The sequence below is a fragment of the Malaclemys terrapin genome, chromosome 10 (genome assembly GCF_027887155.1).
Source record: "Malaclemys terrapin pileata isolate rMalTer1 chromosome 10, rMalTer1.hap1, whole genome shotgun sequence".
NCBI lineage: Eukaryota > Metazoa > Chordata > Testudines > Emydidae > Malaclemys > Malaclemys terrapin.
In genome coordinates this window covers 25,898,637-25,911,691 of record NC_071514.1, presented here as the reverse complement: position 1 = coordinate 25,911,691, position 13,055 = coordinate 25,898,637, and the positions used below count along the sequence as shown (strand labels likewise).

Here is a 13,055-nt window from a genome sequence, read left to right as displayed (position 1 = left end):
GGTGAGAAGTGTTGCACCAATATATGTATTTATTATCAAACAGTCAGTAACTGTCCTGTTCAGGTGACTATTGATCATTCAGATTTCACAAGCCTCTTAGTAACTACCTCTAACTAATTTATTCTCCAATTCAGAAAAGCACTTGAGCACATGCTTAACTTTGAGCTCAGAATTCAGTGGGACTTATGTGCCTAAGCGGTTTCCTAAAGCTGGGCAATTGGCTCCATCCTGCAATCTCTTATGAATGTGCTTAACTTTACTACTATGAGTAGTCTCATTGAAATAAAAGTTAAGCATGTGTGTCAGTGTTTGCAAGGTTCAGACCATGTAAATTGGTGATAGTTCTATAAAATTGACTAGTTTTCAGATTGGCAACCAGTTTTACTGATTATTACACAGTGTTTGGAATTTCTTTGTTTAAAATAGCATTTTTCACAGTATAACTGCAGCTGTTTTTCAGTGTGCATTTGAATTCTGTTCTTATCTACTATTGTAAACAAATTCTCCTACTCTTAGGATGGCTATTCTGAAAGAGACAACTTAATAGAATTAACTTGACTCTTCTAATGTAGAACCACAGAAAACAATCCCACGCTAATTTGAGCATATGTACTCTCCTGCTGTTTGTGTTACTCCTAGTAACATATTTGGAGTTGCATGAAACCCTGTGAGAATGTGCACCATTGTAAATATGGAACAGAATTCTTAATGGTGTATATTTTTTTGGAACACATCAGAAGTTTTTTTTATAATTCCTTATTGATAGGAAATATTACAAATTATATTGAAACTTGATTTTCTTCTGACACACGACTTTGAAAAAAATGGTATTTTATAGGTGGTTCCACTAAGTCGGTTCAACCTGAATAGTCAATTATACAAATACATCTAATAGTCACATCTACAGCATCCATTGTTGTTCACAGGCCCATTGCACAAGTAAATTCAGTGGTACAGAAGAATACATATTTGGTACCAGCTCTACAACAGCCATTGCTAATCAACACACAGAAGCCCCAGCAAGAATCTCACACATTTAGCAGTGCATGTATAAGTAAACAAAAGCACTAAAGAAAGATAATACCCAATGAGTAGCCCAGATCTGATTTAGCAATTTTTAATTACCTTGGGCAAAAGTTGCATAAACTGAATGGGAAATGTTTAACATGTTCACTTCAGAAAATGACTGGGTTTGTATCATTAGAAAGTATGACTGCAAAACAGCTTTTTAAGTTGGTTAAGTATAAAAGTCTGAGCTAAAAGTTAAGTACATTCTCATTATAGGGCATAATGAAGGCAGTTTCAATAGGCATTAGGATCTTTGTATTGGAGAGACAAGGTGGCTGAGGTAGTATCTTTGATTGGTCCAACTTCTGTTGGTGAAGAAGACAATTTTTCAGGCTTATAGAGCTTAAGAAGAGCTCTGTGTAAGCTCAAAAGCTTCTCTTCCTCACAAACAGAAGTTGGTCCAATAAAAGATATTCTCTCACCCACAATGTCTCTATAATATTCTGGGGCTGACACGGCTACAACAATACTACATACAATTTTTGTACTGACATCCACGTGACATTCATAATTGCTGTAACAAAACTAGTTATTACGACAAAGGCTTTCTTGTACAAGTAATGAATGAGAGTCACAATTGCAATTTAGGTGGGTGTCGCCACGTTAAGTCCTAGTTTTCATTTTTTGTGAAAAAGTGAGCTCTTTAACAATTCTCCAAGAGATCAGCTATCCTTCTGTTGTTTGTAAGGAAAGATAAGGACAGATTCTCAATTCCACCCAAGAAGTGCTGAATGCAGCTGGAGAGTGGAGAAGGGAGTGCACAGGACCTATTTTCTGTTCTCACCCTGTTGTTGGTCCAGTCCCCAGTATAAACTATAGAAGTCTGAAAGCTGGTGTCTAATTTATTGTAGTTCCCAGTGGACCTCAGGAACTGTCCTGGCAGCCAGGAACACACTACTGGCATGTAGGGATTCCCCCGACATGCCTTTGGTTACCTTGTTTCACCAGTACATTGAGTGGGTGATATTGGATGATTCTCCTATGCAGGGGAAATCATCCAGTGCCAGACATGCTGGCTTTAGGGGAACTTGGCCCTGGAAAAAAGGCACACAGCTTTTCTAATGGACCTAATCAGGCCATTGATATACATGTATTTGAAAGTTGCTTTTAATATTTTGCATTTTTATAGGGCACTAGCAAACTGTTGCTTCTAATTCCCCTCCAACCTTTTGGAAGCTATTTCAGTTCTTTTTCCTTCAAATGGCAAATGAGAATTACCATTTTCTGGATAGTTGGGAATTATCTATAGCGCAACTTTCATTTTATATAAGATCTTGCATACAAACTGAAATCTCAGACATTTTGACAGAAGTAAGTAACATACATTGTGATGGGTTGTACCCCTTAAGGTGCCACCCGATGTGCTGGGATATCACTGAGGCCGCCTGTTCTGCCAGCCAGGGCACCCTTTTACCTGTCTTGCTGAGCCAGGCTATTAAGCCTCCTCCAGCACACATGCAGGCAGCGCCACACCCAACTGCAGAATGACACAGATACTGAGAATAGCTCTGGGAAGCGTCAGCCTAAGGGACCTGCTCCAGCACTCAGGTGTCCACCTCCCTTGGGGTGCAAACCCAAAGGTATATTATGAAATCTGCCTCCTCCCTCAATGTGGAGAAAGGTATGCACAGCCTCTCATCTCCCCCCCGCCCCCCCCCCGCCCCCATGAATTGCACAAACGGGGTTATATTCTAACCAAGAAATAAGTTTATTAGCTATAAAAGATGAATTTTAAGTGGTTAAAGAGGTAGCAAACAGAACAAAGCAGATTACTAAGCAAATAAAACAAAACACACAAACTGAGCTTATGGCACCTTCGAGACTAACAAAGAAATTTGTTAGTCTCTAAGGTGCCACAATTACTCCTGTTCTTTTTGTGGATGCAGACTAAGTCTGCTGGATGCTACTCTGAAAATGAGCTTGTTTCACTAAAGAAATTGGTTACAAATAGTAATTTCTCATCCTAGATAATGTTGCAGGCAGATTACAGAAAGTCTTGAAAGGCATCTGCACTGGTCTCCAGCTTGAGACCTCAGGTATTATTACTCACAAGCCAGACACCCTTCCAGCTTGGGCTCAGCCCTTCTCCCCACAATTCAGTTCTTGCTTTCGGGTGTTTTTCAGTGTCTCTTTGGGTGTGGAGGCAGAGGAGAACCACAATGATGTCATTCCCCTGCCTTCTGTAGCTCTTGTGTATGGTAGGAACCCTTTGTCTCCCAGTGACAGAACACTGGCTTTCCAAGGGATGGGTCCAGTACCAGGTGACTCAGACCCATGTCTCTGCAGAGCTGTGGCAGCCATTACTCATAGGCTGTCTGGAGCGTCCACAGGAAGACTAAGCTCTTTCACAGTCCATTGTCATTGCTAATGGGCCATTAGCCCTGCCTTGCTTTTCCATAGTTGTACCTGAAAGACTACTTGGGGGTGACACCCAAAGTAACACATTTGAAATATAGGTACATATTCCTAACTTCAGATACAGAAATGATACAAGCATACAAATTGGATAATCACATTCAGTAAACCATAACCTTTCCAGTGATATCTTACATGAGCCATCTTGCATAAAGTATATCTCAGTTATATCATATTCATGTCATAAACATATTTTCATAAAGAATATGGAGTGAAACATCAAATACATAAACTAAAACTGAATGCTAAGTAAAAGAGAGAGATTCTGTTGAAGAGAAGAATGAAAAGGCACTTCCAAATGGTATGCATTGCAGTGACTAATGCTATAGCCATCTGTGGTTAGGCACGCAAATTTGGCCTGTGCTAGATGAAGAGGGATCAGAAAGACCAGGCTCTTTAGGTAGGCTCCAACAAATATATGAGGTGTCTTAAATGAGGGGGCTGCAGTCTATTCTCTTATTCATTCACATCACATTAACTTCCAAGTATTGATGGCTGACTCAAACAAACATAATTTTCCTAATTTATAAACGGCTTATTGGGTAGAGGAGATTTTAATAACTATTATTTGTTTAGACTTGTTTGTCCATTTAAAAAGTAATCATCAGTAAGAGATTGGTAATATACTATGAAAAAACTGAGGTTCTTTAATTTAAACTGCTATAGGTCTGAATGAGAGTGGTTTTGTGTCTAAGCGTCCAGCTACTTCTGAAGCCAACAGTGTTACTCCAAAAAAGGCCAAGCCTAATGAGGTTGGTGCTGGAAGCAATTCAACTGTATCACCTTCAGTTAACTCTCCAACAGTAACACCATCACAAAATGTTTCTTCAAAAGGTAGGGTAGATTAAATGGTCTAGCTGTTAAATCCATGTATCTGTTCCATGGAAAAAGCTAGCACTAATGCAATGTTAAAGTTGAACGATCAACACTAAGAAGTTAAGGCAGAGTTAACTCAACAGCTCTGCCTGCCCCTTGTGCCTATGCCTTAAAATATGTTCTCTTCTTATATAAAGAGGTATTTTTTAATACTCTATATAATACACACTGAAGCCTAACAAATGTTACAGTATATTTAGTCTTCAGATGTGGCTTGTTTTGAGTTTCATTGATCTCTATAAAGCAAGTCAAGAATAAAGTTAACTGGTTCAGTAATTGTGAAGATATGAATATTTAGAGTTCATTGGCCCAGAGTTAAATCACATTACCTTAGAATCTATATATAAAAAATGGAATAGCAAAATAGTACCTTTTTTGAAGATTAATAACCAAGATTGCAAGGATTCTCTGAGTGAAGAATTTCCTGTTCGGACCTGCAACTGCAGAAATCCCCTCCCCAAAGAAAAAATCCTGTTAATAGCAATTTTGTTGATTTAGTTTGAAATAGCTTCTTCTTTTGCGCTCTGATAGGCTTCTCCCTCCCTACAAAAGGAGAGGAATTCTAGCTATTTTAGATTAGCATATTCATTAAAACAATTTGGCAAAAGCTACGTGAGTTTATGAAATGTTTCAGTTGACCCAATTCTTAATTTTTTGCCTCCTCTCTTCCCGCAGGCCAAAAATGAATAATGTTGCCTGGTTCTTCTTATAAGGTGGTGTGTTGACTGTTGTGACCTTTGGTCATAGTCTGGTAGATTACAGTTGACCTCAAATAGTTCATATGTATTCTTTAAAAAAAAACAAAACAAAAAACACAGCCCTCCTGTGTTTATTCCTCCTTTTGCCTAAACTGCTTACCTGGATAGGACTGTATGCCAAAGAGAGAACTTCATCTACAGAGGCAGCTGGCTCTGATTTTGGCAGCTCCAAGAGAGCTTAAGCCCAGATATAAGCAATATTCACTAAAGATGAGCTATTCCAACATTTAAATACAAACTGATTAGCAGGTGGCAAACAATTTTTATGTTAATAAGAGAAAACACTATTCTCTCATGAATGTGGGTGTAGTGCCTGAGATACCTATTTATTCTCCATGAACCTCAAAGACCTCTTAGATCAGCACGAATGATGCAGCTGAATAGGCTTAGGTTCCAACTACCTGGCAGAGAGAACAATACTCTCATCACTAATAGCCAAGTCATGTAACTCCTTTCCAGAAGTGGTCAGACTAAATCCTGTAAAACAAAAATTCTAAATGCTGTCTTAAAATCACTGCATAAGTAGTGCTGCATAAGGACCTTAGATAGGTAGATCATCTAGCTCTTGTTATCTCTTCCACTCTTAAAGTATTTTTGGACATACAGTAATATTGTGTGCAAGTTGTCACCAAAAAGAATTTGAAAATGAAAGGGTAATTATAATGGCAGTTGGAATTCAGTCTTTAATTACAGCCACCACTGTCACCTGAGTTGTAATAGATATCATTTTAAACCATGTATTTTTCTGGACTTCTAAGACGTTTTGTCATAATTACTCTTGTGATGGACTGTAAATTTGGAGTCCTAATGTACACTTCACATTTTACAGGTACTAATACTACATCAAGCAATGTTAAAAATGGAGCACCTTTTCCACGAGCTTGTCCAAAATGCAATATTCACTTCAATCTTATGGATCCTTTAAAAAATCACATGAAGGTAAAAGTTTTTTGTATTTGTGAAAAGTAATTATAAACATTTTGGGATTAAGCAGAGTTGTAAAACAGGGGTCAAATTTTTATGACAAGTTAGAGATGTTCTGCACTTTGGATATTTTCATCATGGGCCCAATTCGCTGAGATGCTGAATGTTTTTCACACCCATGAGCAAAGAAGAATGAAAAAGAAATTAGCAAAATGAGATTAATTTTCACCTGTTTTTTCATTGTTCCTGGTCCTTTTGAAAGGTGCACTCTTGCTTTGTCATATGTAAATAAAAACCTCATAGGCTTTTTATAGCCCAGTTCTGTGAGGGTCTTAGCACCTCATGTATAGTGTTGATGATCCTCAACTCTCATGCAACGGGAGTTCAGACTCTTGAAGAATTGAACCCTAAATGCCTTACGAATTACTGTTTGTACAGGCAAAATATGACCCCCTTCATGGGCCAGGAACAGTGCAAAATAAAAAAGATGCTGTTTATAAAAGAGAGAAAATTACTCTTTTCCTCTCCTCCTCTCAAAAATGTATAGATACTCAATTGCACCTTTTCAATTTTGATCCATTCGTGATCATTTTGTTAGAGAAAAGTTAAGTTCATTTGGAGAATTTAGTGCTGAAAGATACTGTTGAAGAAAGTGGGTTTGTTTGGTTTTATTAACTTGCACATTTTTATGAATAAAATACATCTTCAGTTAACCTAGTGGGATAAATAAGTCAAGGACTGTCATTTCACCTACAACAGGAAATGAGCTTATCACAAACTGGGGTCAGAGAAATTAGTACTACGCAGCAAGGCATGTTGTTTAGCAAAAGTTGTCCTTGGAAGCATTCCAGTTTTGTTTACTGTTGGACAGCAATATAGCACCTTCTAGCTAAAGAACTCAAAAGTTCTTTCTAAACATTAAGTTTTGCAATACTTCTGTTAGCTATGTAAACATTATCTCTATTTTAGCTAGGGAAGCAGAGGCCATGGATGGTAGATGACTTTCCATATTCTAAATTCATTCATGGAGTTGGGAAAGAAAACTTTGATGTTTTTACTATCCATTATCTGCTCTAATCAATTCAGCACATTGGTGTTTTATATATACAGATATTTTTAAAAGAGAGTCAAATTTTTAAAAAATAAATACAGCTTTCTTCATAGTTGTCAACAAACTCATGCATACAAATATTTTGTTTAACAAAGCAGCTGTTTTACTCAGCTTAAATTTTATGTTAGGAGGGAGAATAATTTTCTAATTAATAAAATGAAGATTGGAGAAATTTGAATTGTGCTGTACATTTCAGAATATTTTTTAATCAACATATAAAACAAGGTAGTAATTCTGCCTTGTGATTTATAGTAGTCATATTAACATAAAAGAAAAAACCCTTTGTAGGTATTTTAAAATACTTGGTGTTTAATTATCTAAATCCTATCCTTATGTATTTTTGTATTTGCAATAACACAAGAGCAGATACCATCCAGAATAGACATAGGTGTAAAAGCAAAGTGAGAACATGTCCCACAGTAATGGAAATAAAAATGCAGGTATAGCAAGGTTAGCATTTTTAGTGCAATTTGGTAACTTAGACTTGTGTCTCTTTTTCAGTATTGTTGTCCAGATTTGGTAAATAACTTCTTTCTGGGAATGTCCAAAACAGAATGTTCAAATACACCAAGTAAGACTGCTGAATCTGAGAAAGGAAAATTGATCATGTTAGTTAATGACTTTTATTATGGAAAGCATGAAGGTGATGTCCAGCGGGTACAACAGGAACAGAAGACTCATACAACTTTTAAGTGCTTCAGCTGTTTGAAAGTTCTTAAAAATAACATAAGGTATCTAAACATTCACTTCTGTAACTGCTAGATACTACAGATTAGTAACAAAAAGAAAATTAAAAGTCATGTAGTCACAATTGTATCTGGACTGTAAAGATGCATTTTATGTATAGGACTTAATTTGAAAATTAATGCTATAAAGTTACTTCAGTGTAAAGTAAAACTTAATTCATTTTTCACAACGTGTGTATGTTTGGAACTTAAATTTTGTACAAATTAGAATGGCTAATCTTAATACTTCCAAGATAAAGAGTATTGTATGCTTTAATGAGTCTGGTTGTGGTAGTATGGAAATTGAAAGAGCAACACATTACCTTTTTACAATTTGCCATCCAGATTGATGACATTAACAGTAGATTTCAGTATAGTTACCTTTAGGGGTCCACGATGAGTAATTGGTAGTGATGTAACCAGTATAAAAACTCTTCTTTTGATGGAATAACTTTACTTTCAAATGCAACAAAAAGCTTTCATAAGCTGTTTCAATAGGTAGGCAAGTTTGTAACACAATTGCTTTGGCAGTTAAGGTCGTAGTTCTTTTTCATAAGACGCCTGTAAGGGAAGCTGATGTAGCAGAATGTAAAACTGAAAAATGGACTGGGCCTTCAAAGGGCATAGTCTGCAAGTTTAAAATGAACAGGCTTGTGATAACATTAAACTCATATCGTTAAATAAAACAAAAGGTTCTTATAATTGCAGGCATTAAAATTGCTATTACACACACTTAAAAACTAACTCACAAATAAAACTACTAGTAATTTATTTTTTAAGCAGCTGGAAAATATTGTATGCTGTCAGACCTTCAAAGGGTTTGCTCTCATGATTTGATAGTTGCTGTTGGCTATGGCATTTCCTTCCTTTCATTTATCTTTAAAAACTGTAAACAGTATTTGATGTGGGTTGAAGAAAGTTGTTTGTCTTTTTCTGTGCATAATAGTTTTACTATTAAAAATAAGAGCCTCTTTTAGCTCATCTTGGAAATAGTCTATAAGTAGTATTACATATAAGAATATTTTCATTTTAAAAAGATATTGTTAGTTTACAATATTTAATACTTTGTTTAGTTGTTTACAGTATTTGACTTACCAATAAACTTAATTGGTGACAAAATATTTTAATAGATTATTTTCTTTTAAGTGAACACATTGGGTCTCTTACAAAGATACACTAGTTAATGGATTCCTCTTCTTGGGGCTTGTGCTTCTATCATGAAACATTCCCTTAGCTCTCAAAGTTACTTGGTCCTCAGAGGTACTGGTAGCTGTGCCCTCCAATCACCAGTATTCAGGCCTCTCTAGACTCTTCCTAGTTATCATTCTGATCAGTCAAGGAAGTATCCTGTCACTGTCAACTCACTCTGTTGCTGACTGCTACTCTCCTTATTATCTCTTGATTCATGTTAAAGTCAGAAGTTGCCAATATTCTTTTGTTGACTCTGTCCTGTAACCCCTCATTATTTCTTATTACATTTTCTGTTTTAATAATTGATTTATGTGACCATAGTGCCTGAACCACAATCAAGCCTTCTTGTTATTTGTATTACTGTTGTACAGGTCTAAAGAGTGCTGCCTTGGCATTGACTCTCTAGTTGGTCAAAAATGCAGCTGATTTCCTGAAGTTGCATAGCTAAAGTACCAGAAACCTTCACCTTCTGTAGACTCTGGTGGACATGATGTCAGATGACATTAATGTTGTACCCCAGCTACTCTTCTATAGGATCTTTTGGATTGGTGCCTGAGAAATTTCCCCTTACCACTTTGTGGATGAGCTTTTGGAATGAAGGGAATCTCTGTTTCAGACCATGCTAGTGCCATCATCAAACGTGTGGGTCTGCCACATCCATAGGCAAGCTTTTCCAATAGTTAAGAATTCTTGCTGTAATTTGCATTTTACCATCTAATCAGAATTTATCTATCTTACGTTTCCAGCCATGGGATCTTGTTATGCCTTTATCTGCTAGATTAAAGAGCACTGTAGAAATCTTCTCCCCTTGTATGTTGTTACAGACTATAATCAAGTCATCTCTTAACCTTTTCTTGGATAAACTACATAGATTGATCTTCTTTAATCTCTTACTGTAATACAGATTTTCCAGACCTTGAATCGTTCTTGTAGCTCTTTTCTGAGCCCTTTCCATCTTATCAACATCCATTTTCAAGTGTGGACCAGAACTAGATGCAGTATTTTAGTAATGGGCTCATGCAAGTATTATCCAGTAGTAATATCACCTACCTATTTCTACACAATATTCCCCTGCTTATACATCCAAGGATCTTGTTAGTGGTCTTAACAACCACATCACACTGGGAGGTCATGTTTAATTGGTTATGCATCATGATGATTTTTCAGAGACAGGCATTCCAAAATACGGTCCTCCTATGTGTAAGTGTGACCTACATTTTTTTGTTTATCGATGTGATCTTGCATTTGGCTGTATTAAAACACAGATTGTTCAAGTGAGACCACCTTACGAAGTGATCTAGCTCACTCTGTAGAACTGACCTGTTCTTGTCATTATTTACCACTCTCCTAGTTTTTTTTTATCATTTGCACACTTCACCCCCAGTGACTAGCTTGTCTCCTCAATATGCCTCCTGTAGCAAGTCTCCTACGGTAGAGTTTTGTGTAGGCCTATGAAAGAAGAAAAAGGGGGTACAGTAGAACCTCAGAGTTACGAACAGCTCAGGAATGCAGATTGTTCCTAACTCTGAACATTGACTTAATACAGCTTTTAAACTTTACTATGCAGAAGAAAAATTTTGCTCCCCTCCTTTTTTTAGTAGTTTACGTTTAACACAGTACTGTACTGTATTTGTTTTTTTTTTTTGGGGGGGGGGGGGAAGAGGGATGTCTGCTGCTGCCTGATTGTGTACTTCTGGTTCCAAATGAAGTGTGTGATTGACTGGTCAGTTTGTAACTCTGGTGTTCATAACTCTGAGATTCTACTGTATGTACAAACAATAACATGCCAACCTTCCTCCCTGTACTTTAAAACTGATCTCTAAATAAAGCTCCTGAAAGTAGAAAGGAATTCAGGGGGATGGGATGGTTCTGTTGAATGACTTTTACTTTTTGGTTTGTGGAATGTGGGCTTTGAGGGGCATGCACATGCCCCCTCCCCCCCCCCCATTACTCCACAAGGTTTCATGGCAGCATACTCGGGACATGACTCCTACAATATGCCTGTGGGGAGGGAATCCCTTATATAAGATATAGTCTTCCTATGCTCCTTTGCAGGGCCTCTTCCCTGTCCATGTTTCAGTCACTTTTTAAAACCCACTTCTGCTATGCTGCTTAGAGTGAATTGAGTTGACTTGTGTAAAGATCGTTTATTTTGTTTTATTCGTTTCCCTTCATTAGATTATAAGCTCTTTGTAGCAGGGACTGTCCTTTCTTGAAATTTGGAAAGCATCCTATGTATCGTTATATGCAGTGTTGTTGTATTGGTACCAAGATATTAGAGAGACAAGGTGGGTGAGGTAATATCTTTTATTGCACCAACTTCTGTTGATGAGAGACACATGCTTTCGAGCTGACAAAGAGCTCTTCTTCAGGTCACTGTCAGGCCCCCATACCTGAAGGTGATCTGAAGAAGAGCTCTGTGTAAGCTTGAAAGTATGTTTCTCTCACCAACAGAAGTTGGTCCAATAAAAGATATTACCTCACCCACCTTGTCCCTCTGACATAGTCTGGCATGACTATAAGCAAATATGACATAATACTATAGATTCCCTATACTGCAGAGTATATTTGAGATGATAGTGCCTTTTTAATTTAATATTCAGGGTGTCTTTCGGTTAATCTGTTGAAAGGTTTGGTTTTTTTATTTGTAACTTCCATTTATGAAATGTTTGACAATTTAGAAATCATAAGAACCATAAGTCTCATTACAATTCACTTGAAAAGTGCTCCTATTCAACAGTGTTTTCTACTTTACATACTTCATGTCAAATTTGTCAAGTATGTTTTTTGTTTAAACTTAGCTTATGCACCTGTTCTCTATCTTTAATAGGTTTATGAACCACATGAAACACCATTTAGAGCTTGAGAAGCAGAGCAGTGAAAGTTGGGAAAGCCACACCACCTGCCAGCACTGTTATCGTCAGTTTCCCACACCTTTCCAGCTGCAGTGCCACATTGAAAGCACACACACCCCTTATGAATCATCTAGTAAGTTTGTTCTCTTTGTGTTTAATCATTGTGTTCTTACAATTTTAGCTATTTGCTGATTTGTAACTTGCAAATAAAGATGCAGGAAACCATTGTTTTTTGTTTTTGTTTAAAGGGGAGAATAAGTATTGAGGTTAGAGAGTAGTTGATCAGCCAGTTTATCAGCTTTTAGTTACCATGTTCAGTTACCAGCTTTTGTTCAGATTAGTTGTTTGAAAGATTACTGTTTCAGTCCAGGTTTAAAAACAACAACAAAAATTAATAGAATTGAGCTCTCCATTGCCAGATTTCTTGTATTTTAAAAGACAGTGCATCACACCAGGAAATCCTGACTGCAGACTCTTGAAGCAAGTTTCAGAAGCAAAATAAATCTGCAGTTTGTCTCATCTTTATTACTTTAATACTTCTGTATGTGTAAATTTCACTTGATGTGTATATATATATATACATAGCAGTTTACACACGCACAATACTCTATTTCTTCCCCCAAACTCCAATTAATACATTTTGATTATTTTCTGTTCTTTTTCAGCTATTTGTAAAATCTGTGAATTATCCTTTGAAACAGAGCAAGTTCTTCTGCAACATATGAAGGACAATCATAAGCCAGGTGAAATGCCATATGTTTGCCAGGTACCTCAGAGTATTCAGTATTAAAACACCTATTTTTTTTTCCTTAAGAAAATTTTCAGCAAAGAAGTCAACATAAGATCTCATGATGTTAAATTACACTTTTATTTCTAGGTGTGCAATTACAGATCATCAGCTTTTTCAGATGTAGAAACCCATTTTAGAACTGTACATGAAAACACAAAACATTTGCTTTGTCCATTTTGCCTCAAAGTTATTAAAATTGGAGCACCATACATGCATCATTATATGAGGCATCAGGTAAGTAGCTATTAATTTTTGTCTCTTCATGATATAGAAATGTGACCAAAAAAGCAAAACTTAACTTAATAATATGCTAATGTACATTTTCCCACATAAAAATAGCTT

General features: G+C 36.6%; 1 protein-coding gene across 9 annotated transcripts in view; it reads left to right on the top strand.

Annotated features, from left to right (window-relative positions):
* ZNF280D (zinc finger protein 280D) overlaps window positions 1–13,055 on the top strand; it is an 80,182-nt gene that overhangs the window by 38,181 nt on the left and 28,946 nt on the right. For 8 of the 9 annotated variants that reach the window (XR_008446423.1, XR_008446424.1, XR_008446426.1 and 5 more), the window contains 6 exons: window positions 4,150–4,317; window positions 5,947–6,056; window positions 7,654–7,883; window positions 11,899–12,056; window positions 12,589–12,689; window positions 12,801–12,947. Coding sequence is in view for 5 of the 9 variants with exons in the window: in XM_054041416.1 (XP_053897391.1) it covers window positions 4,150–4,317; window positions 5,947–6,056; window positions 7,654–7,883; window positions 11,899–12,056; window positions 12,589–12,689; window positions 12,801–12,947 (914 nt within the window). In the remaining 4 variants the exon portion in view is untranslated. The remainder of the gene's footprint in view (window positions 1–4,149; window positions 4,318–5,946; window positions 6,057–7,653; window positions 7,884–11,898; window positions 12,057–12,588; window positions 12,690–12,800; window positions 12,948–13,055) is intronic. The other variant, XM_054041417.1, reaches the window with a different exon arrangement.